The 26,095-nt window shown below is 44.0% G+C and overlaps 1 protein-coding gene and 1 long non-coding RNA gene across 2 annotated transcripts in view; one reads left to right on the top strand and one right to left on the bottom strand.

Annotated features, from left to right (window-relative positions):
• Positions 1 to 2,057: 2,057 nt before the first annotated feature.
• Positions 2,058 to 13,216, bottom strand: LOC116984841. Its single transcript, XR_004415129.1, has 3 exons — positions 13,103 to 13,216; positions 9,187 to 9,189; positions 2,058 to 2,202 (listed from the first exon to the last, which is right to left on the bottom strand). It is a non-coding gene; the product is annotated as an uncharacterized LOC116984841 (long non-coding RNA).
• A 1,025-nt stretch (positions 13,217 to 14,241) lies between these two features.
• Positions 14,242 to 26,095, top strand: part of pdhx (pyruvate dehydrogenase complex component X) — a 163,637-nt gene continuing 151,783 nt past the window's right edge. Inside the window, exons 1-2 of the mRNA XM_033039259.1 lie at positions 14,242 to 14,403; positions 22,186 to 22,269. Of these exons, the coding sequence (XP_032895150.1) occupies positions 14,265 to 14,403; positions 22,186 to 22,269 (223 nt within the window). The 5' untranslated portion in view covers positions 14,242 to 14,264. The remainder of the gene's footprint in view (positions 14,404 to 22,185; positions 22,270 to 26,095) is intronic.

Raw genomic sequence — 26,095 nt, 5'->3', positions numbered from 1 at the left:
CTTCCTGCAGGTCTCGTGGTTTCCCTAATGTCAAAAATTCTAATGATTTCTGTTTTGAATAAACTCAATTACTAAGTTCTACAGCCCTCTCAGGAAGAAGTGTTCAAAGATTCACCTTCCTGTGAGAACTGTCACATCTCAGCATAAAATGGCCTCTCTTTTGATCTGACACTGATCCCAGTCTCCTAAGCCAAGGGAAATTACTTCTCTACATCCACTCTGTCAAACCTGAAAATAATTTTGATAGTTTCAACGAGACCACTGTCAATCTCTTAAACTCTAGACGGCACACACGTTGTCTACTCAATCACGACCATGACCCCCCCTCCCCACTTCCCAGAAACCAGTCTGGTGAATCATATCACCTCCTTTAATGCAAGATAAAGAGAACAAAACTGTACACAATATACCAGGTGCAGGCTCACCAAGACTCTATATAGGTCGCAAAATTTAGTGATGGATTTTATTGACTGTCGTATAAATATTGCTTGCTGCTCATAAATTTCGTGTGATCTTTCCAACTGTGGCTTGCAGTAATCTGAAAGCTGTAACTGAATGTGTGCTCTAGGTGTTTCCGTCACTTGCCTGAAAGAACCGTGAGCAACTGAGCTGTTCTTAACCACTCCAACACAGAACCAAGAAAAATGAGCCTTGTTGTTATTCCTATCACAGAACCAAGATCAATGAAAACTCAAGTGAATCGGAGACTAATTGAGAACCTGAACTGAGAATGTAAACATGATGCGGCAGTGATTTTTACTGTTATTGTGAGATTCTGAAAGCTGCCATTTGAAATATAATAATTTGTTCACAAATGAATGTTGTGAGAAGCCTGATAATACAATCCATTACATTTTAAGAAGCAGAAAAGCAAAATATAAACACTAGATGGTGCTCATAGACTGTGCACAGAGTGTAATGATTCCAATCAACTCCATCATGTGCCATTGCTGTCACACAATACATCGAAGATAATTCCTGGTAAAACAGAAATACACTTATACTATCAGGTAAGTAGTAAAACTTGTGAATTAGGAATAATACATCAAACAGTCAAGTATGTAGGTGCATCAAGAAAGAAAGCAATAATTCCCATTGATGCTGTGCTGGTGAAGCACATTACTTCTAATTAGTCTGAAGAAGGGTCTCGACCCGAAACGTCACCCATTCTTTCTCTCCAAAGATGCTGCCTGTCCCGCAGAGTTACATCAGCTTTTTGCGTCCATCTTCGGTTTAAACCAGCATCTGCAGTTCCTTCCTACACATTGCTTAAGCTGGATCCCGGTAAAAAATCAGGATTGCTAATGATTGCTTTTAATTGACCTCCATAATTAAAACATTTACGATGTGTTTGCTAAACTTCAAAGTCGAGGTTTGCGAATTAGTCTGTGTAGCTCTGCTTTTGTCTGGATTCCGGCATCTACAATCTCTTTTAGCTGCTTTTGTCCATTTGGAAAACGTAAAAAATTCTACAGGAAGATATTCCGAAGAGCCAACTTGTTCGTGTCTGAATACACCACAAATATTGTTACAGAAAGTAATTTCCACTCTAGAATCTGGGGTGACTTGATGGGCATGTGGGGAGAATAAAATTGGATTATTTTAGAATTAGTGTTCAATGGATGCTTGAAAGACAAAGAAGATCAAAAGGGTCTGATTCTGTACCGAAATTCTGACTAAATGGAATAAGAAAATTGGCCACTATTAGATATTGCATTAATATTTTTAAAGAGTTCCGAGGATGACAAGTTTGTTGCATGGGGAGAGAATAAGCAGACTCAGACATAGTCTCTGGAGTTTAGAAGAATAAGAGCTGAAAGTTTAGTTATAGTGCAGAAACAGGCCCTGTCGGCCCACCGGGACACGCCGACTAGCGATTCCCGCACATTAACATTATCCTATACCCACTAGACAATGTTTTTACATTTACCAAGCCAATTGACCTACATACCTGTACGCCTTTGGAATGTGGGAGGAAACCGAAGTTCTCGGAGAATACCCACGCAGGTCACAGGGAGAACGTACAAACGCCGTACAGACAGCAACCGTAGTCAGGATCGAACCCGGGTCTCCGGCGCTGCATTCGCTTTTTAGCAGCAACTCTACTGCTGTGCCACCGTGAAACATATAAAATCCTTGTGCTCCTAAACAAGCATGAATGATGTTTCCCCTTGCTGAGGAGACCAGAACCAGCCTCAAAACCTCTGAAAGTATTAGAGAAAACATACCATCAATTCTCCGCTTACATTAAATAAATTAATTCACCACAATTGAGTTAGCTTCACTCAATTTCACCCCATCTGTGATACACAGAGGGATTGCCTCTTTCAGCACTGCTGTTAGTGGGTGCCAAGGAATGACGCTTAATTCATGTTGTGCCTTTGCAGGTTGCTAGACTATTGATACACAAGCGAGCAGTGCAATCCTGTGGTAATCAAACATCAACATGCATTTAAGTGCAAGTCAGTGGATTGAGATAGACAATAGACAGGAGTAAGCCTTTCGTCCCAGCACCGCCATTCAATATGATCATGGCTGATCATCCACAATCAGTACCCCATTCCTGCCTTCTCCCCCTATCCCCTGACAGCTATCTTTAAGAGCCCTATCTAGCTCTCTCTAGAAAGAATCCAGAGAACCGGCCTCCACCGCCCTCTGAGACAGATAATTCCACAGACTCACAACTCTCTGTGTGAAAAAGTATTTCCTCATCTCCGTTCTAAATGGCTTACCGCTCATTCTAAAACTGTGGCCTCTGGTTCTGGACTCCCCCAACATCGGAAACATGTTTCCTGCCTCGTCCAAACCCGTAATAATCTTATATGTTTCAATAAGAAACCCTCTCATCCTAAATTCCAGAGTATACAAGCCCAACCGCTCCATTCTCTCAGCATATGACAGTCCCGCCATCCTGGGAATTAACCTTGTGAACCTACGCTGCACTCCCTCAATAGCAAGAATGTCCTTCCTCAAATTTGGCGACCAAAACTGCACACAATAATCTAGGTGTGGTCTCACAAGGGCCCTGTACAAACTGCAGAAGGACCTCTTTGCTCCTATACTCAACTGTTATAAGGGCCAACATGCCATTTGCTTTCTTCACTGCATGCTGCACCTGCATACTTACTTTCATTGACTGATGAACTAAAACCCCGAGATCCCATTGTACTTCCCCTTTTCCCAATTTGACACCATTCAGATAATAATCTGCCTTCCTCTTCTTGCCACCAAAGTGGATAACCTCACATCCTTGGCATCAGCTCCACCTACATCAACCGACTCCAACTGGTCCAGAACGCAGCCGCCCGACTCATCGCCCACACCAAATCCTGGCATCACACCACTCCAGTCCTCAAACAACTTCACTGGCTTCCCATCTCCCACCTGATCACCTACAAAATCCTGGTCCTCACCTACAAAGCCCTCCACCATCTGCCCCCCCCCCCCCTCCATATCTCCTCTCCCCCTACCAACCCTCACGGTCCCTCAGATCCACATCAGCCATTCTACTCTCCATCCACAAATCCAACCTCCGCAGTTTTGGGGACAGAGCCTTCTCCAGGGCAGCTCCCAGGCTCTGGAACTCCCTCCCCCAACTGATCCGCAATTCCGTGTCCCTCACCATCTTCCAGTCCCGCCTCAAGACCCATCTCTTCACCTCTGCCTATCCTTAGCTCCACGTCCCCCTCCCTTTTCATCTGTGCTTGAATTGCCTCATATTGTGTTTTGAATTGAATTCTGTCTTTAATTTGTGTACTAGTCATGTCTCTACTATTTATTTCATTCCGCTTACATGTTTTTCCGCTACTTGCTAAATTTTTGTAAGGTGTCCTTGACTCTTGAAAGGCGCCCATAAATAACATTTATTATTATTTATCCACATTAAACTGCATCTGCCATGCATCTGCCCACTCACCCAACCTGTCCAAGTCACCCTGCATTCTCATAGCATCCTCCTCACAGTTCACACTGCCACCTAGCTTTGTGTCATCTGCAAATTTGCTAATGTTACTTGTAATCCATTTATCTAAATCATTAATATATTGTAAATAGCTGTGGTCCCAGTACCGAGCCTTGCAGTACCCCACTCGTCACTGTCTGCCATTCTGAAAGGGACCCGTTAATCCCTACTCTTTGTTTCCTGTCTGCCAATCAATTTTCTATCCATGTCAGCACTCTACCCCCAATACCATGTGTCCTAATTTTGCCCACTAATCTCCTATGTGGGAGGCTTATCAAATGCTTTCTGAAAGTGCAGGTACACTACATCCACTGGCTCTCCCTTGTCCATTTTCCTAGTTACATCCCCAAAAAATTCCAGAAGATTAGTCAAGCATGATTTCCCCTTCATAAATAGAATAGAATAGAATAGTTTCTTTATTGTCATTGTAACATGAACCATGCTGACTCGGACCGATCCTGTTACTGCTATCCAAATGTGCAGCTATTTCATCTTTTATGATTGACTGCAGCATCTTCCCCACCACCGATGTCAGGCTAACTGGTCTATAAGTCCCTGTTTTCTATCTCCCGCCTTTCTTAAAAAGTGGGATAACATTAGCTACCCTCCAATCCACAGGAACTGATCCTGAATCTATAGAACATTAGAAAATGATCACCAATGAGTTCACGATTTCTAGAGCCACTTCCTTAAGTGCCGTGGGATGCAGACCATCAGGCCCTGGGGATTTATCAGATTTGGGGCAATCTTCCTGGTGAGACTCATGGCCATTAAAAGCTACTTTAATAGCCATACAAGATCTTTGATAACACCATGGATTCTTTGTTCATTGGTTCAATAGTCTTCTTCAAGCTGCAAGTAAAGATAAATTTGCATGATGTGTAAATTTGATAACGTGAGAAGTTACGATTTCTGGATTATTTTTCCTGTTAGTGGGATATTAGTACAATGTCTTAGGTTACAGATATGGTTCAATAACTAACTGTTAATAATTAATTATAGGAAGGAATAATTTGATATCAGGCCACAAAACAATCTTCAAAAAGGAAATCGAAAGAAAATTCATGCCCTTTTCATCCTTATCACATACCTTTTGTTTCTTTGCTTGCTGAGTTACCCCAGTACTGTGTATCTTTTTCTGTTAACGAGCACCTGCAATTCCTTGTATCTCCAAAGAACTTTGGAACGCTCTCAAGAAAGTTGCTCATAACAAATAAATAACAAAACAAATAAGCTCTGGAATGTGAAGTTAGGACACGTTGAAGAAGTACAATGGTCAATGTGGCCATCTAGGGCATGGTTAGATATACATTAAGCATCTGGCCTGCAATAATGAAGAAAGATCATAAATTGTTTATCCGCAAAAAAATAGCTTGGACTCATGTGGGGATAAGGGCCAAATTTCCATGAAAAGAATAGCTATGGAATCAGTATTCTGTCGTTAATAGAAATACATAAATGGGTGAAGAGACAGAAGAGAGTGTAGATGTTGTATTTTGGAGCAAAAAAAACCCCCAAACTGTTGAATGAACTTAGCAGGTCATTTATGTGGCATCTGGAATGACGGCGGGTTCGGCAGTGACCACACTGCCACACGCAGTAGGGTGAACTTGCATATATTTTATTATTAACAGTGGTAAGAAACTCCAGTAAACACATGGAGGCGCTGCCCCTCACCATCAGGGCACAAGCTGGTTGTAGCTGGTGATCCCGGGTATTTACCCGGCAGCTCAGTCCTGGTCTTCAAATGAGGCGGATTGACGATCTCGGGCTTCTCCCTGTTGTTCACCCTCGCTTCAAGAGAAGGTGTTGCCGGTCTCAGGCTTGTTCTGGCAGCTCAGGTTTGGGGCTCGATGATGCGATGCTGGCATTCCTTGGATTATTCTGGCTGCTCAGTCCTTGCCAGCGTGTGTGACACTCCATCATTGTTTATGGGCAGTAAGAGGCACTTGTATCTCAGGCTTGCACTGACCACTCAGTCTTACCCTCAGCAGAGAGGGCTTCTTCTTGGCAGCTCAGTCTTTCCCATACACAGTGGTGCTGGTGGTCTCGGGTGTGTTTCAGTGGCTCTGTCTACCTCAAACCTGCAACAGGGGGACACAGCTAGTAGGGAGGCACCCCACTTTCTCTCCCTTCCTCCTTCCTTGCTTACTTCCACTTCCTCTTTTTTTCTCACCCTCTGCCTTATCTCCTGACTAGAAAGCCTGGGTTTTATCGGGACTAAGTTGACACGGTTCAAGTGGCTGACTGGACCCGGCTGTAACCAACTGTTGGCATCTCCTGGCTGTCAGCCACTGATAGGGATTAGAGCGGCATCCGAGGAAAGGGGGCGCTATCAAAATTAACTTTTGTAAAGACAAAGGGATAGTCAACATGTTGACCAAAGATCCTATAGGGTGATTTCACGAAAGGTCACTGGAGCGTAAATCCCCACTCACGTGACCGAAAATTTTAACTGGGGGACAAGCGTCACTTCCAGTACATGTTAGTGAATGGGAAAACACGCATTTTCACACCCGTTAAAAACATCGAAAACGGCCAGGTTTTGAGCTGCAATTAACGGAGCCAGTCGGGGTGACCGTGACGAACAGCTACCTAAATTTACAGTCCAAAAAAAAGATAGAAACTAAGGTAAATACAAGAGGGAGCTGAAGGGGCAAAATAAGCGGAAGTTGATTGCCGACATTTTTCGTGGAGATTTAAAGTTCCAAAATATCGGGAATTATCGCGTTTGCTCGATGCATTTCATCAAAAGTGGCATTATTGACTTTGTTATCTTTATTCATTTGTTAGATGAAAAGCATTAAAAGTTAGAAATCCGTCAGTAAAATTGCAAAATCGCCCATGGTTCTCGGGTGGGTTTTAACATGCAAAATGAACACGCTTCTGAAGCTACATTTACCATTTAAATAATCGTAAACTATCAATGCGTTTGGAAATCAATTTTACTGAGATGCAAGCTTACGATTATTTAAATGGTGAATGTAGCTTCAGAAGCGTGTTCATTTTGCATGTTAAAACCCACCCGAGAACCATGGGCGATTTTGCAATTTTACTGACGGATTTCTAACTTTTAATACTTTTCATCTAACAAATGAATAAAGATAACAAAGTCAATAATGCCACTTTTGATGAAATGCAGCGAGCAAACGCGATAATTCCCGATATTTTGGATCTTTAAATCTCCACGAAAAATGTCGGCAATCAACTTCCGCCGTTTTTACACCTTCAGCTCCCTCTTGTATTTACCTTAGTTTCTATCTTTTTTTTGGACTGTAAATTTAGGTAGCTGTTCCTCACGGTCACCCCGACTGGCTCACTTAATTGCAGCTCAAAAACGGGCCGTTTTCGATGTTTTTAACGGGTGTGAAAGTGCGTGTTTTCACACCCGTTAAAAACATCGAAAACGGGCCGTTTTCGATGTTTTTAACGGGTGTGAAAGTGCGTGTTTTCCCATTCACTAACATGTACCGGAAGTGACGCTTGTCCCCCAGTTAAAATTTTCGGTCACGTGAGTGGGGATTTACGCTCCAGTGACCTTTCGTGAAATCACCCTATAGCGGAGCAAGATGGATTACTCTCACGCAAACGTGTAGTACGCTCATGGGCGGATTCATGGGTGATTTTATGACCCATTTTAGCAACCTGCCCCCGGCAGCGGGGAGAGAGAGTGCGCGGCTCGGGGCAGCGGGGAGAGGGAGTGCGGGGCCCGGGGCAGCGGGGAGAAGGAGTGCGGGGCAGCGAGGAGAGAGAGTGCGGGGCAGAGGGGAGAAGGAGTGCGCGGCCCGGGGCAGCGGGGAGAGGGGCATAGGAGGGGGGGAGACATTGTAGTGAGGGGGCAGGCGAGGGAGTGCCGGGGGGGATAAGGCCTAGTATGTGTGAAGTTGCGGGGAAGTTTACAATGTTTCTTATTTACAATGTTTCTTATTTAATGTCCCTTGTCTAGTCTGAAATAAAGTTCATTATTGGATCAGAAGAAATATAATTGTGTGTGTTATATGATTATATACATTTATATAATTTTCATGTATGTGTGTTTATAAACATTTTATTCTTTAACAAGAATTAACAGAATTATGAACTAACAGAATTATGAATCTAACCCTATATATCACGCACACAAACTTCCCCCGCAATGTCAATCACCCTGCGAGTCGGGTCGGTTCCGGTTACTACAAAATCAACTCAAACACTGCTTGTGAACCATTTAAAAAGAAATGATTTAAAAAACATTAAAAAAGACAATTACCAGAATCAAATTTTATTGTTGACAAGAAGTATGAACTGACAGATTTATGAATCTAACCCACACAAACTGTTGCCCCACAACATTGATTACACTGCGAGTCGGGTCGGGTCAGGTAGGCTCAGGTTACTAAAATGGGCGTGGAAAAATGCCCATGATCCCCTCCATAGCGTACTACACGTCAGTCCATTGCATTTCGCAGGAGTAGCCTATCTTGCTCCGCTATAGGATCTTTGATGTTGACTATCATAACAGCACGTCTGATCCATTTATGTTCGTTCCAGATCATATTATTATCATTTCATAATAAAAGTGTTGAATGGAAATTCTCTCACCAATACAGCTGCTTCAATCAGGACCATTTTTGTTTCTGTGATAACTGCATAAAAAGGCAAGACCTTTTGAATTCCAGTGAATTTACCTGATCTCTGTACTTACATAATCATCCAGCTCTTGACTCAAGGAGAGATAAGATCATTCACAACAGGTAAAGAATGGAAGTTGGAATCTCCTATACGCTCGCTGGCCAATGTAATGTATAAGTGATCATTCATGGAACGCTAAACTCATAATTAATCTGCTTTATCTGGTATCATAGACAAGTGCAATTCCCAAGCAGTTAGAAATCTCTATTTGAGCAGCACAACTGTAAAAATAAATTCATAGATCATAGAAAACAGCACAGGCTCTTCTGCCCACAGTGTCCATGCTGAGTATGATGCTGTTAAACTTATCTCCTCTGGCAGCACGCTATCTGTATCACTCAATTCTCTGCATATCCAATTTGCCCCTCTGAAAGCCTCTTAATTGCCATTTTCGTATCTGCCTCCACCACCAGCCCTGGCTGTGCTTTCCAGGCAATCACAACCGTTCGTAAGAAAAACTTGCTCCGCACTTCTCTTTTAAACTTTGCCCCTCTCACCTTAAGGCTACACCCTCTAGCTCTTGAAATTTCTACCCAGAGGGAAAAGGATCTGACTGTCTACCTTAGCATTGCCTCATAATTATACTTCTATCAGGTTTCCCCACAACCTCTGACAATAGAGAAAACAATCCAAGATTGTCCAACCTCTCCTTGTAGGTACTACCCTCTAATCCAGGCAACATACATGTAAACCTCTTCTGCTCCTCCTCCAAAATGTCTAAATCCATCCTCAAACCAGTAACAGGGGGACAGCTATCAGGGAGGTACCACACTTTCTCTCCCTTGCTTTCGTCCTCTTCCTCTCTCCTCTGACTGGGAAGCCTAAGGTTTTATAGGGACTAGGCAGACACGGTTCAAGTGGCTAACTAATATCAGCTGATTGGACCCAGCTGTTACCAATGATGGTGGGGATTGGCATCTCCTGTCCTGTCAGCCACTGATAGGGATTAGAGTGGTATCCGAGCGAGGGAGGGAGGAACTATGTACGTCTATCAGGTTTCTCCACAACCTCTGACAATAGAGAAAACAATCCAAGATTGTCCAACCTCTCCTTGTAGGTACTACCATCTAATTCAGGCAACACACAGGTAAACCTCTTCTGCTCTTTCTCCAAAATCTCAAAATTCATCCTGTAATAAGGCAAACACAGCTACACACAATACTCCACATGTGGCCTAAACAAAGTCTTACAAAGCTGCAACTGCAAAGGTTAACTGATACTTAATGCCCCGACCAATGAAAGCAAGTATACTACGTGCTTTCTTTAGTACGTGTTGACATTTCCAGGGAACTATGGAATCTATACTTGAATCTCTGAATGCAAGTATTCATAATACCTGCCACATTTATGGCATAAACTCTGTGATGGAGCCATTTTTACATATTTTAAAATAGCTGTGAGATTAACTGAACAAAAACACAGATGTACAATTGCTGATATTATTCTTAGAGCAACTAATTTCCCCTCTCTGTTCAAGAACATGATGTTTGGTTTAATTGTAACCTGCGTCCTGCCCCTGTGTTTCACACTCACTTTAGGAATCTCACAACTGTCATTCATAATGCTAATTTTTTTGAAGGGAACATGTCTTAGCTGTAAGTCAATTACTATGTGTCATTATGTAAAAACACTGCTTTCAATTATCTTCTTTGATTATTACAGCAATTACAGCTCTCTATGTAGAGTGCTGAGACAAATAAAAATCGATCAAAGAACTAGGAACATCTGTAAGTCAGGCTGTGCAGATGGGGCAACTACTTGTATTCACAAACAATAGCCATGACTTAAATCAACATCATTCATGCATCAAAAAGCAATAATCATCATCTTAATAACAATGATCCAGAACATTTTTTAATGAATCTGACAAATGACTGCATTTTAAAAATATCTTTGTTTTGCATTCTGCTTGATAAACTTCTGGATGTTGTTTTGTAGCTGGAAAACCGAAGTTGGGAAGTTCAGCCTAGTGCCTTCTTATGTGGTACCTCCCTGGATTTGCCACTCGCCTGATGTTTCCTAACTTCCCTCTACGATACATCCCCTTTGTCCCTATGAAGTGCACGTCGAGAAGAAAGCACATATTCTCCTGATGTCGTTAGAACATGATGAAACGCCACAAAAGTCGAAGTTTTGTCAACTTGAACTTTTAACTTCTCTCCTGAATGCTTTGACTTTACTGTCAGATTTTCTTCTCTAATTTTCCCCAAGTTGGAAAAGAGTTTCTCCATTTTCTTTCCATAGACTAAAAATGGCAAATCAAAAATATAACATACAATATCTCTTCATAATTTGATCTTGATATACCATCATGCTCAGTGAGCAAAAAGCTGCTCCTCAGTTCCCTTTTCAATCTTTCCCCACCTCAAACCTATGCCCTCTAGTTTTAAACTCTCCTATCCTGAGGAAAAGGCAGTGGCTATTCCCCTTATCTATGTAACTCATGATTTTATAAACATCTGCATGATCACCCCTCAGCATCCAATGATCCAGAAAAAAACTATCCAGACTGTCCACATACTTAAAAACCTCCAGACCCAGTAATATGCTCACAAATTTTCTTTGCACCCTTTCCAGCATTATATATATAATATTTAGCAAAATATTACATGACAAGTCAGTGAATATCTGGAGACATAGAACCAATATGTCAGGTCGACAAAAAATAAAACCCAGATTGTTGAGTATTTCCACCATTTTCCAGTTTACTATAAAGAAGTTGTGTTGTTCTTTTGCCAAGGCCCTAGGCTTGTTTGCACCACATCCTGCATTTCAGCTCTCGGCATGTCAAGAGTCAAGAATATTGAAATATATGTAAAGCCAACAGAAATTACATTTTTACTTGCTGCGGATTTAGAGGCCCTTTAATACAATAACACACAAGTATACAATAATCCATAATAAATTAATAATCAGGAATACCAGGTAATTGACAATAATGGCATAAATCTAGTATGTAGTGCACGCAAGACATAGTAGGTTATAATTGCTGAGGTAGTGGTTAGCATTGCGCAGTGTTCAAAAGCCTTATAGTTGCTGGGAAGAAGCTGATCTTGAAACTGGAGGTCAAGGTTTTCAGGCTCCTGTACCCTCTTCCCAGTGGTAGTAGTAAGATGAGAGAATGGCCTGGGTGATGTAGGTTTGTGATTATATCAGCTGCCTTTTTCATCAGCACCTCCTGTGGGCCATTTTGATGGTAGGAAGTTTAGTATCTGTGATGGACCGGGCAATGTCTATCACTTTCTGCAGCCTCATTCAGTCAAGTTACCAAAAAAGGCTGTGATGCAAGCAGTCAGTATGCTCTTTACCATACACCTGCAGAAGTTCGATAGAGCATTCAACAATATACCAAAATTCCTCAATCTTTTAAGGATGTAATGGGGTTGATGAGCTTTCTTTGTGGTTGCATCAATGGGCTAGGTCAGGACAGATCTCCAGAGATGTGCACACCCAGGAACTTGAAGCTGTGACACTCTCCACCAGTCCTCTTGGTCTCCCATTACAAAACCCTGCCGACAAAATGTTTATCCCTGATCTTAAATGGCAACATCCCTCCAACACAGACCTCCACCTCTGACTGTCACCACCATCACTGGACTTCACCTCTGAGCATTCCACTTTGACCTCCTCCCTATACCATTTCTACACCCGGCCTCCATCTCCCTCCCTCCACTATCTCCTCTCTCCTTTTCTCCCAGCCACACCTTCCCTTCCGCTCGGTCTTCCCCATCGTCATTCCCGGGCACACTTCCACAGCTCCCCCATTACACCCTGTCTCACCTCCTTACCCCTCCCCTACTCCTGACCTCAAATTATTTCCCTCTCCTGCAACCCGCTCCTCTACTTCCATCACCCTTAGCCAATCCATCCCCCAGCCTCAACTTCCTCTCCAACTGCAGACTCACCTTTCCCTGCACCCCCCTCACACTTACTTTTCCCTACCCCCCTCACACTTACTTTTCCCTACCCCCCTCATATATGGCCTCACCTTCCCAGCTTTACATTTCCCCCAACCCTGGCCTCACATTCTCTACCCGTTGACCCCTTCTAGTCTTAACCTCTTCTGCCGCCCACGTCCTCCCCAGATCATCACTCTCATCTGCCTCTATCCAACCACCCCCTCCCCGCGCCTCATTGTGCATCACCTCTCTCACCCTACCCCTAGTCTCACCTTCCCTTACCCCTTCGGCCTCCCCTTCCTTTACTCCTACCCCTGGCCTCAGATTCATCTAGCCCCCAACACCCGACCCTCATCCTTCCCCTGCCTCTCTCAAATTCCTCAATTCACCATTTCCCCACCTCTCCCTACCCCCACTCCTGTGGCATAACCTCCTATCTCCCCTACCTCTTGACCTCACCTTCCCCTGCCAATAACACCCCCCTCCTCTACCTCTCCCATCCCAACTTTGCCTCACCTTACTCTACACCTTCCCCACCCCGGCCTCACCTGACCCTTCCCCTTCCGCTCACCTCCAGTTCCTTACGCTGAGTCACATATATATTTCAAGTGAAATACCGGCGGTCAGACTGCCTCCTCCAACCCGATCTACTGTATCCACTGTTCCAGGTGTGGACTCCTATATATCGGCGAGACCAAGTGCAGGCTTGGCAATCGTTTCGCTGACCATCTCCGCTCAGTCCACCTCGGCCTACCCAATCTCACGGTTGCTAAACACTTTAAGTCCCCCTCCCATTCCCACATTGACCTTTCTGTCCAGAGACTCCCAATGAGTGAAGCTCAAATCAAATTGGAGGAACAGCACTTCATATTTCGCTTGGGCAGCTTACAACCCAGTGGTATAAAATTCTCTAACTTACATTCCCCTCTCTTTCTGTCCCTCCCCCTGACATCAGTCTGAAGTATCTTCCTCTCCCCTAACATCAGTCTGAAGAAGGGTCTCGACCCGAAACATCACCAATTCCTTCTCTCCAGAGATGCTGCCGTCCCGCTGAGTTACTCCTGCACTTTGTGTCTTCCTTCGGTTTAAACCAGCATCTGCAGTTCCTTCCTACACACCTCCACCTCTAGTTCTGAGACGTTTTACTGTATGTCCCTCTGCTTAATTTTACTGATTGTATCCTCCTTGTCACCTTTCCCTCAGCCAACAATTCTACATTTACTTATCACCGTCTGCTTTGATCTGTTTTCACACCTTACCCATCCATATCTTTAGTTTCCCTCTCCCCTGAATCTCAGTTTAAAGAAGGGTCTCGACCCGAAACGTCACCCATTCCTTCTCTCCAGAGATGCTGCCTGTCCCGCTGAGTTACTCCAGCATGTTGTGTCTATCCGCGGAAACTCCTAGGTCAGTAAATCCCTGGGACTCGAGCCTGGGACGCGGTCATGGCCGACGCCGGTTAAGAGAGAAAGAGCGAGGGGGGGGGGGGAACTCACGGTACCAGTCACATCCCGGAGCCGGAACACCGGCGACGTTTCTAAGTTACTGTAGAGGGTGAGCAGCAAAGATCTTATACTGCTATAGGATCTTTGGTGAGCAGAGCTCCCTTCACCTGCACTGAGCGACGATCCACCGTCACGGAGCGAGGAGAGGAGAGCGTCCGTCCCGCCCCTCCCCGCACGGCGCCTCCCTCCGGGCCCGGCCAGTACGCGTGCGCAGTGGGTGCGGTTGCCATGGCGCTGTCCGGCATGGTGGTCTCCTTCCTCGGGCCGCTGCGTGCCCTTCGCGGCACCTTGTCGCCCCGGCACCCGGCCATCGCCGCCGCACGTCTGGCCGGCTGCAGGTACCTGGGGACCAGTCACCGGCTGCTGGGTGAGTGACAGCCGTCCGCGCTTCCGGCACAGAGGGTGCCGGGCCCGCCTGAGCGCCAAGGGCGGTGGGGACACGGACAGGCCCCGCCGGGGATAAGGGCTCCCATGGTCCGGGGCTGGAGGTACAGGGTCCCTAGGGTTTGGGAGGCGGCATGCGATGAAGGCTGGGAACCTGGAGCATCCCTGGAGTCTCCTTGTTGTACCCAATGCCCTCCATAATGTTTGGGACAAAGACCCATCATTTATTTAATTGCCTCTGTACTCCACAATTTGAGATTTGTAATAGAAAAAAATCACACGCGGTTAAACTGCACATTGTCAGATTTTAATAAAGGCCATTTTTATACATTTTGGTTTCACCATGTAGAAATTACAGCAGTGTTTATGCATAGTCCCCCCCATTTCAGGGCACCTAATGTTTGGGACACAGCAATGTCATGTAAATGAAAGTAGTCATGTTTAGTGTTTTATTGCATATCCTTTGCATGCAATGACTGCTTGAAGTTTGTGATTCATGGACATCACCAGTTGCTGGGTGTCTTCTCTGGTGATGCTCTGCCAGGCCTGTATTGCAGCCATCTTTAGCTTATGCTTGTTTTGGGGGCTAGTCCCTTTCAGTTTTTTCTTCAGCATATAAAAGGCATGCTCAATTGGGTTCAGATCCTGTGATTGACTTGGCCACTGAAGAATTGACAAAATTTTTAGCTTTGAAAAACTCCTTTGTTGCTTTAGCACAGGGGTCGGCAACCTTATTCTGCATAGGGGCCGGGACTCATGTCTGTGAGCGGATGGCGGGCCACATCTATCACGTGAACACCATCCCGCCCCGGATGGCAGGCATCAGATCATGTGTTCACAGAAGGTAGACAAAAATGCTGGAGAAACTCAGCGGGTGAGGCAGCCTCATGTAATCCTTGCATGTCTGACCTGCTGAGTTTCTCCAGCATTTTTGTCTACCTTCGATTTTTCCAGCATCTGCAGTTCTTTCTTAAACGTGTTCACAGAAGGTGCGTGGCCATGCCGGCAGCTTTGCGCAGGATGCTGTACAGCCAGAGCTTGGCCGTGCACGAGGAGGCACTGGGCGGGCCAGATGATTACCCGGGGGGGGGGGGGAATCCACCTGCGGGCTGGATGATTTGGGGTTACGTGCCGCATTCGGCCCGGGAGCCGTAGGTTGCTGACCCCTGCTTTAGCAGTATGTTTGGGATCAATGTCTTGCTGTAGAATGAACTGCCAGCCAATGAGTTTTGAGGCATTTGTTTGAAATTGAGCAGATAGGATGTGTCTTACACTTCAGAATTCATTATGCTACTACCATCAGCAGTTGTATCATCAATAAAGATAAGTGAGCCAGTACCTTCAGCAGCCGTACATGCCCAGGTCATAACATCCCACCACCTTGTTTCACAGATGAGGTGGTATGCTTTGGATCTTGGGCAGTTCCTTCTCTCCTCCATAATTTGCTCTTGCCATCACTCTGATATGTTATTCTTCGTCTCATCTGTCCACAAGTCCTTTTTCCAGAACAGTGGTTGCTGTTTTAAGTACTTCTTGACAAACTGTAACCTGGCTATCCTATTTTTGGAACTAACCAGTGGTTTGCATCTTGCAGTGTAGCCTCTGTATTTCTGTTCATGAAGTCTCCTGTGGACAGTGGTCGTTGACAAATCCACACCTGACTCCTAAAGGCCCTGTCCCACCGTACGAGTTCATTCCAAGAGTTCTCCCGAGTTTGATTCGAACTCGGAGATTTACGGTAATGGCCACTCGTCAGTTCTCGTGAACATTTTTCATCATGTTGAAAAACCTTCACAAGTCTTCCCGTGCTTACCTGCCATTAGCGAGTCTTCCCGAGTACCTGCCGTTGAGGCTAAGAGACATCCCCGAGCTCCGACGTACCCGCTACATTCATTCTCCGTGCTTACCACGAGTTTGATTTTTTTTAAACTCGGGAGAGCTCTTGGAATGAACTCGTACCGTGGGACAGGGCTTTAAGAGTGTTTGTGATCTGTCGGACAGGTTTGGGGGTTTTCTTTATTATAGAGAGAATTCTTCTGTCATCAGCTGTGGACTTCTTCCTTGGCCTGCCAGTCCCTTTGCCATTAGTAAATTGCCATTAGCCACCTGTGCTCTTTTTCTTCTTAATGATTTTTGAAGCAGTTGATTTTGGTAAGCCTACGGTTTGGCTGATGTCTCTAACAGTTTTATTCTTGTTTCTCAGTCTCATAATGGCTTCTTTGACTTTCATTAACACAACTTTGGTCTTCATGTTGATATTGATAAACAGTAATAAAAGTTTCCAAAGGTGATGGAAAGGTGACTGGAGGAAAGACTAGGTGCTGAGAGCTCTCCTATACCTGCATTAAGGAGGTACCGTATTTCCCGGCAATGAAGACGCTATTTTTTATCCAAATATAAGGCACGAAAATTTACCTGCATCTTGGAGGCTGAAGGTTAGGTTGATAGCTAAGAAAGATAGACTTGGCTATCCCTCAGTACAGCAACATCAAGAACGATGTTGCTGTACTGAGGGATAGCCAAGTCTATCCCTCATTACTGGCAGCTGATGGGAATCGGCTGTAAAGTGGGTAGCGGTTGTAAAAGGACAGCGCGGATGGGGGAATAGTTCCTTTCTCAGCGTGTGGGGAGTCTGGCACGGGTCAGCACGGCCAGGGCTGCGCAAATTGGCTGGGCTGCCAGGGGTAAAGTTGCAGGGAGGGCGGGAGCGTTGAGAAGGATGGGGTCAGGGGTCATGCCAGCAACTCACTCATTCACTCACCGCTGCCGCAGCGCTCCGGGCAAGGAGCCACTGCATTGTGGCTGGGGACGGAAGTAGCTCGTGTGGATGCGAGCGGCCGCCACCTCAGCGCCTTCTGCCGGTCTGCCCGCCAGCCAGTCAGTCACGGTGTCCTTCGGCACAGGCGCAACCGGAGGAGGTGGTGGTTGGCGGGTAGCTACTGGGCAATGGCTGGCTGCTCCATCCCGGAGAGAGAGAGGGGGGTACAGGGGGAGTGGGGGCGAGGAGGGGGGGGAGAGTGTGATAGGGGGGAGGGAGGAGTGGGGTTAAAGAAAGGAGAAGAGAGAGGAAGGGGGAAGAGGAGCGGGGTGGCAGCTCGCGGGGGGTCGGCAGCACGCAGGGGGTCGGCAGCTCGCGGGGGGGACGTCAGACGCAGTACGCAGAGGCTGCAGCACGCAGACCCATTGTGATGTCATCATCCAAAGCCGCTTGGTTTTATTTTCAAAGACATTTCAGATTTGTGAACATTTTCATAAATAACTCGAGAAATAAAGCATGAATTTTTCAGATAAGACAATTTTGGACTCCATGGGATAAAACTACAGGAATATGTAGAAATGTTCCCCCGTTCGTGCGTTGTTTTTTTCAAGTAGATGTGATCACAAACAAACAAATAAATACACACACACACACACACACACACACACTTTTATAGTTATAATAAGGATGAATGGAATGCTTTCACATATGCACGGTGGGCAAAACAGAATGTTACTTTTCATTTCCTTTTGTGCCTTAACCTATTTAATTCCCATGATTTTCAGGGATCATATAATTTTACTATTGTATACAGATGGCAATCACTAATTGCTATTTCACAAAGATGTGAGCTTTATTTTTAACAATGTTATATGTGGTTGTTACAATCAACACGCAAACATTTTCCAACAACACATGGGCAATCTAATCTGATGCTAAACTAGTCACACAAGAAACTACTGATGCTGGAATGTTGAGCAAACACAAAGTGCTGAAGGAACTCAGCGGGTTAGGAGGGAATATCTTGCATCGGGAACCATCTATGGAGATTCTGTGATAGATCTGTCAGCTACAGTGCATGATAGCTCAAACAGAAGCAGATGAAATAGTCACCCACAAACTGCCAGGAAAGAAAACCAGTGGTGCCTTGGAATTTTGGAAGAAGGGAAAAATGGGGGGAAGTAATTGGGGGCTGGTGGAGATTGGGATAGGAAACCAAAAGATAAGAAACAGAAAATATAAGTCAATTGCTGATTTATTCCAGCAAGGAAATGCATTTGAATGATTCAGTCTCGACTCTCAATTGGTGATAAAATACTTGTATACACTATTTAGTTATGTTATCCAGTCAAGAGCTTTTGGCTTTTGTCACTTGATGATTTATTTGCCTCTTTAAAAGGTATTAATTAGAGTCATATAGGGAGGGGGTGGGAGATTGCAACCTTCACGTGGTGCGCCCTGTTTCGACGAATGCAATCAACCTGGCATGCACAATCAAATAAGATCAAACAGAACAAGTTGGCCTACGACTTTAGGCTGTGCACGCCATACGCAAGAAGAAGAAGAAGAAGAGTCAGGCCCTTCGGCACATGTCCATGCCGACCAAGATGTGTCATCTATATTAATCCCACCTGCCCATGTTTGGCCCAGATCCCCCTAAACCTTTCCTATCCATGTACCTGTCCAAATGTCTTTTAAATGTTGTTGTTACCTGCCTCAACTACCTCCTCTGGCAACTTGTTCCATATACCCACCACCTTCTGTGTGAAAAGGGTGCCCCTTGGATTTCCGTTAAATCTTTCCCTTCTCATCTTAAGGATATATCCTCTGGTTCTTGAATTCCCCTACCCTGGGTAAAAGACTCATTCGCTTTATCTATTCCCCTCATGATTTTATACACTCCATAAGATCACCTCTCAGCCTCCCACCATGCCAAGGAACCTCCCCCGATAGCTCAGCCCCTCGCTTCCTGGCAACATCCTCGTAAATGTTCTATGTATTATTTCCAGCATAATGACATCCTTTAGCAGGGTGATCAAAATTGAACACAATATTCCAATTGCAATCTCATCAGCAGCTGCGCATCTGCAATATAATATCTCAATTTCTATACAATACCCTTACTGATGAATGCCAATGTATCAAAAGCCTGTGCCACCCTATCTACCTATGATGCCACCTTCGGGGAACTATATACCTGCACTCCTACATCCCTCTGCTCTCTTACACTCACCAGGCCCCTACCATTTTCCATGAAGGTCCTGCCCTGGTTTGACTTCCCAAAATGCAACACCTTGCACTTATCTGCATTAAACTCTATTAGCCGTTCCTCAGCCCACTTGCACAGCTGATCAAGATCCTGCTGTAATTTTTAATAACCATCTTCACTACGAAAGCACTCTCTTTAGTGTCATCTATAAACTTCCTAATCATGCCTTGTAAATTATGATCCAAACAATTGATATAAACTGCAAACAGCAATGTGCCCAGGACCAACCCATGAGGCACATGACTAGTCATAGGTCTCCAGCCCGAAAAACAGCCTTCCACTGAGGATATATTATACAATAAAATTGCTCAAATGATAAGTTCTTAAGGAACTTGTGTTAAGTTGCAAGAGAAGAGCTTGGAGCTGGGGCTTTCAGAAATACATGTCTTCACAAAGAAATAACGAACAAAGAGCACACACAGGAGAACAGATGGCTTATCATAACATGGAAATGTTGATCTGAATAGGCATATCTTTAGTTATTGCTTTGAAGCAATAATCATGCTGTCAGAAGTTGTATTTGGTTTAGGTTGACATTTATAATGGAGGTTGTTAATGGGATCTTTCTCTATGACATGGGCACCATCCTTCTTCTTTTGTGACACATCTTCCGAGCTCGGCTGTGTCATGAAAGCGATTTATGGTAGTGGGTTGTAGGAACCAAGGGTAGATACTAGTCTGTGAGATGGTTTGTGCTGTTTAAATGTATTTATGTTGGGATAAGAGATAAGGCATAAGTGATGGTTGTGTGACCTTTGCAAAAGGATTTCTTATGGTTATCGGAAACTGAGAAAGTAACTCTGTTTTGATAATCTTTCATTTGTTGTGTGAATTGCTTTTAGTGAAGAGGCCTTACATTCCTTTCCTCCAGAGATAGAAGGGGGAGGTTGTAATACAAAATGAAATTAGACCCGAGCTTGGGAAGAAGCAATCAAGTGTGACAATTAATGGCCTTTATGTGTCTGTAGTTGGGAATTGTGTGATTAGAACTTTGTCTTTACCACTTTGTAAGAATGAGGCAAAACATATTTAATCTTTGTAATCCATAAGTAACTATATTTTAACTATGTGGTTGTAAGGAAATTAATTGTGAAGTGTATTATGTTTAATTATGATTGTAAGTATTAGACTTTGTTTAAATCGAAAGTTTTAGAAATAACTTTCTTTTCCAAAAGTGAAAATATGTTTTGTGTGTATGTGTTGTGTGATTGCTGTATTATGTGTATATTCTGAGAAGTATTCTCTGAGAATTAGTTTTATATCTGTGGTTTTACTTTATTGAAATAAAATGATTTTGAGCAAAGAGGTTGAAGAAACCACAGAGGGGAAGAAGGTTGTAAAGGGGCCGGAAAAGGGAAAACCATGTGACTATACGTGTTGTCAATCAATGGAAAGGATTTAGTTGATTGGTTAATGCAAATAAGTTAAATGTATAGGTAAACCATAATGATTGGTTAATAGTTTGCCACTCCTTTTGTACCATCCTTGTCTTTTACCTATATAATGTGTTACATTTATGCCAAAGTCAGTAGTTCTTTCGACCTGCTCCAGAGTTTCTAACTCTGTGTTGGAAGGGTTAAAGAATTATCCAGCGCTGTCAGAATAAAGAATTGATTTTAGCAGCAATGGTTTGACTCAAGTTTTCTTGAATTAGACTGGCAAAATAACTCATTTTAACACCACCATCACTTTCTGCTTTCTCCCTTGAAGCCTATTCTCTATCTGGTTGGCTAGCTCATCCTGGATACCATGTGATCCAACATTCCAGAGCAGCCTACCATGCGGAACCTTATCAAATGCCTTGCTGAACTCCATAAAGACAACGCCTATGTCTTTGCCCTCATCAACCTTTTTGGTTACTTCAAAACACTCGATCAGATGCGTTAGACACTACCTTCCACATACAAAACCATGCTATATCCTTAATCAGCTATTGCTATCCAAATGCATATCTTATCCCTCAGATACCTCTCCAGTAATTTGCCTAACACAGCTGTTAGACACACCAATCTATAGTTCTAAGGCATTTTTGTGCAGCTCTTCTTAAATAGATGCACATTACCTAGTCTTCAGTCTTCCAGTATCTCACCTGCGTCTATTGATTCTTAATTTATCTAAGCCAGGGCTCCTGAAATTTCTTGTGCAAGAAAGAACTGTAAATGCCAGTTTACACCTAAGATAGACAAAAAGAACTGGAGTAACTCAGTGGGTCAGGCAGCATCTCTGGAGAAAAGGAATAGGTGATGTTTCAGTCTGAAGAAGGGTCTCAACCCGAAACATCACCTGTTCCTTTTCTCCAGAGATGCTGCCTGGACCACTGAGTTACACCAGCTTTCTGTGTCTATCTTCCTGAAATGCTTCTCTTGCTTTCCACATTATCCTTGGATTTATCTGATCAGGCCCGGGAGATATATCTTACTTTTTTTACCTAGTTATTCTTCAAATCCATGTGGAGGACTTCACCTTCAGCAGATGTTAGATAATTGTTGGCAAATAAAGACATGTTTTGAGGTAGGATGGATAAACAATATTTTACTGAAACTCAAGCTGACAATTATAACACTGTTTAGAGTATCTAAACTGTATGAAAAGGGTACTCCGCGCTGTATTTTTTTCCCAACTCTACTCTGCTCATGTATGTTGACAACTGTTTGAGCTATTCATCAGTTTTTCGGGGCTACATAAGCCTCTTCCTGAAAACAAACCAGGTGGTTAATTTGTCTCTTTGTCTCTTATAGGTGTTGCTGCACTCCAAGTGCTCATGCCTGCACTATCGCCAACAATGGAAAAGGGGAACATTGTAAAATGGATGAAAAAGGAAGGTGAGACATACACTGACATAATAATAATAATAATAATATCTTTTATTATCATTGCACATCAGTGCAACGAGATTTGGTATGCAGCTTCCAACCGATGTAAAAAAAAAATAAAAATAAAATAAACTGTGCGACGTGACCATCTGAGGGAGACAGTCCAGGTGGTATGAAGGGGCACTCAGCAGGGCCGGTTCAGAGCCGCTATAGCTCTGGGAATGAAGCTGTTTCTGAGTCTGGAGGTTCGGGCGTAGAAGGCCTTGTAACGTCTGCCGGAGGGAAGTAGTTCGAACAGTCCATTACAAGGATGTGAGGAGTCTTTATGGATGCTGACGGCCTTCCTGAGGCACCGTGTGTGGTAGATGCCCTCCAAGGCTGGTAGCTGTGTCCCAATAATCCTCTGCGCTCTGTGGACGACGCGCTGAAGAGCTCTCCTCTCCGCCTCCGTGCAGCTGAGATACCATATGTATCTTTTAAATAGAAAAGCAAACTCTTTGAAGATTGATACAGAATTTGTGCATCGTGGCATCCTTCCCAGAATGAAGGAGGCTGAGGTCTGATCTTATAGAGGTTTAAAAAATCATGTGGGGCAGAGATGAGGTGGTTGGTTACAGTCCTTTTCCGTGGGTAGTGAAGTCTACAACTAGAGGGTATAGCGGTGGCAATGGCTGCCTCGCCAATAGTCTGTCTGTCCCTTCCTTCTTTGTTGTTTTTTTTTAGGATGTGTTAAATATATGTTTTTAGTGTTCTTTAGATTGTTTTATGTGGGGGGTGGTAGAGGGGGTTGGGGGAAACTTTTTTCTAATCTCTTACCTCGACGGAGATGCAATTTTATTTTCTTCCGTATATTGTATCTCCTTCCGCTCTGCGGCCTAACCTCGAGGAGTTGCCGGCCTTTGCTGGAGACTGACTTTGGGAGCGCCACAGCGGGAGCCTGCAGGACTTTAACATCGTGGAGCTTGCAATCCCTTTGCCAGGGGTTAACCTCTTAGCTCCAACCACGGGAACCTGCAGACTTTAACATCCTGGAGCTTGTGGTCGCTGGTTAGAGACTGACTTCGGGATCTCCAAGTCGCAGGAGCTTCGATCACCCTGACGCGGTAGGTCTGATTGCCCCGACGCGGTAGGTTCGATCGCCCCGGCGGGGGCTTCGTCCGCCGGCCGCGGGTGCTTTGATCTCCCCGACGGAATGACGGAAGAAGATTAGATTTCTAAATACAAGAAAAATGAGGGAAGAAGATTAAACTTTATTGCCTTCCATCACAATGAGGAATATGGGGAATCCGCTGTGGTGGATGTTTATGTTAACTTTTATGTAGTTGTCTTGTTGCTTTTTTAGTATTGCTGTATGGTAATTCGCATATCACTGTACCTTAATTGGGATACGTGACAATGAAAGACCTTTATTTCATGCGGACTGAAGGGGAAAGGTGTAAAGCAGACCTGAGGGGTAGGTTTTTCAGAGGGTGTCGGGTGTATGGAACGATCTACCAGAGGAAATGGCAGGAGCAGAAACTATTACAATGTTTAGAAGACGTATGGACAACCTTTTGAACCTCTGAAGGGGAAAGGTGTAAAGCAGACCTGAGGGGAAAGTTTTTCAGAGGGTGTCGGGTGTATGGAACGATCTACCAGATGAAATGGCAGGAGCAGAAACTATTACAATGTTTAGAAGACGTATGGACATGTAAATGGATAAGATAGGTTTAGAAGGATATTGGCCAAAATCGGTAGGCTCAGTAGGCACCTTGGTCGGTGTAGTTGATTTGGGCTACACAACCAGGTTCCATGCTGCCTAACTCTGACTCTTCTTCCTTGCTTTCACCCCATCATGCATTTGGCAGGTTATTGGTCTACTGTTCTATGGCTATAATGTATGCAAGTCCGCATGAAATATCACACCGTAACAATTTACATTTTAAATATTTAAGCACAGATATAGGCTCCTTAGTTCTTATCAAGCTGCACACAAGCTTCATCTTGTTCTGCATCAACTAACTTTTCATCTTCCTTTAACTTCGTGCATCATACAGTGCATTCAGAAAGTATTCAGACCCCTTCACTTTTTCCACATTTTGTTATGTTAGTCTTATTTTAAAATTGATTTTTTTTTTATCATCAATCTATACACAATACCCCATAATGAAGAAGCGAAAACAGGTGTTAGAAATTTTTGCAAAGTAATTAAAAAGAAATAACTGAACTATCACATTTTCATAAGTATTCAGACCCTTTGCTATGACACTCAAAATTGAGCTTAGGTTCATCCAGTTTCCTTTGATTATCCTTGATGTTTCTCCAACTTTATTGGAGTCCACCAGTGGTAAATTAAATTGATTGGACATGATTTGGAAAGGCACACACCTGTCTATACAAGGTCCCACAGATGACAGTGCATGTCAGAGGAAAAACCAAGCAAAAACCAAGCCAGGAGGAAAAACCAAGCAAAAACCAAGCCAGGAAGACGAAGGAATTGGCCGTAGACCTCCGAAACCCGGATTGTGTCGAGACACAGATCTGGGAAGGGTATAAAACAATTTCTGCAGCATTTCAGGTCCCGAGGAGCACAGTGGCCTCCGTCATTCTTAAATGGAAGAACATTGGAACCACCAGGACTCTTCATAGAGCTGGCTGCCCGGCCAAACTGAGCAATCGGGGGAAAAGGGCTTTGATCAGGGAGGTGACCAAGAACCCGATGGTCACTCTGAAAGAGCTCCAGAGTTCCTCCATGGAGATGGGAGAATCTTCCAGAAGGACAACTATATCTGCAGCACTCCACCATTCAGGCCTTTATTGGAGAATGACCAGACTGAAGCATCTCCTCAGTAAAAGGCACATGACAGCCCACTTGGAGTTTGCCAAAGGGCACCTAAACAAGATTCTCTGGTTTGATGAAACCAAGAATGAACTCTTTGGCCTGAATGCTAAGCATCACGCCTGGAGGAAACCAGGCACCTCTCATCACCTGGCCAATACCATATCAACGGTGAAGCAGTTGGTGGCAGTATCATGCTGTGGGGAAGTTTTTCAGTGGCAGGAACTGGGGGACAAGACAGGATTGAGTGAAGGATGAACGGAACAAAGTACAGAGAGATCCTTGATGAAAACCTGCTCCAGAGCATTCTGAACCTCAGACTGGGGCAGAGGTTCACCTTCCAACAGGACAACGACCGTAAGCACATAGCCAAGACAATGCAATAGTGGCTTTGTGACAAGTCTGTGAATGTACTTTGTGTGGTCCAGCCAGAGCCTGGACATGAACCCGATGGAACATCTCTAGAGGGACCTGAAATAAGCTGTGCATCGACGCTCCCCATCAAACCTGGCAGGGCTTGGGAGGATCTGCAGAGAAGAATGGGAGAAATTACCCAAATACAGGTGCCAAGCTTATAGCGTCATACCCAAGAAGACGAGGCTGTAATCGTTGCCAAAGGTGCCTCAACAAAGTACTGAGTAAAGAGTCTGAATACTTATGTAAATGTGCTATTTCAGTTATTTCTTTTTAATTACTTTGCAAAAATTTCTAAACACCTGTTTTCGCTTTTTTATTGTATATAGATTGATTATTTAAAAAAAAAAAAGAATTTAATCAATTTTAGAATAAGGCTGTAATGTAACAAAATGTGGAAAAAGTGAAGGGGTCTGAATAATTTCTGAATGCACTGTATATTTGGCAATGAGTGTTTGTTCATACAATTTTGAGAAAGCCATGATAACATGTTAAAGCATTCCCAACATAAGACATGCACGTTCTTTTCAACTTGGGTCTTATTGATGCAAATTAGCATAATATTAAGCTGAAATGTATTGCTCCTCTAAAGGCATACAGAGA

The sequence above is a fragment of the Amblyraja radiata genome, chromosome 20 (genome assembly GCF_010909765.2).
Source record: "Amblyraja radiata isolate CabotCenter1 chromosome 20, sAmbRad1.1.pri, whole genome shotgun sequence".
Lineage (NCBI taxonomy): Eukaryota > Metazoa > Chordata > Chondrichthyes > Rajiformes > Rajidae > Amblyraja > Amblyraja radiata.
Note: the sequence above shows the minus strand (reverse complement) of the source record. Positions and strands in the feature narration are given on the sequence as shown.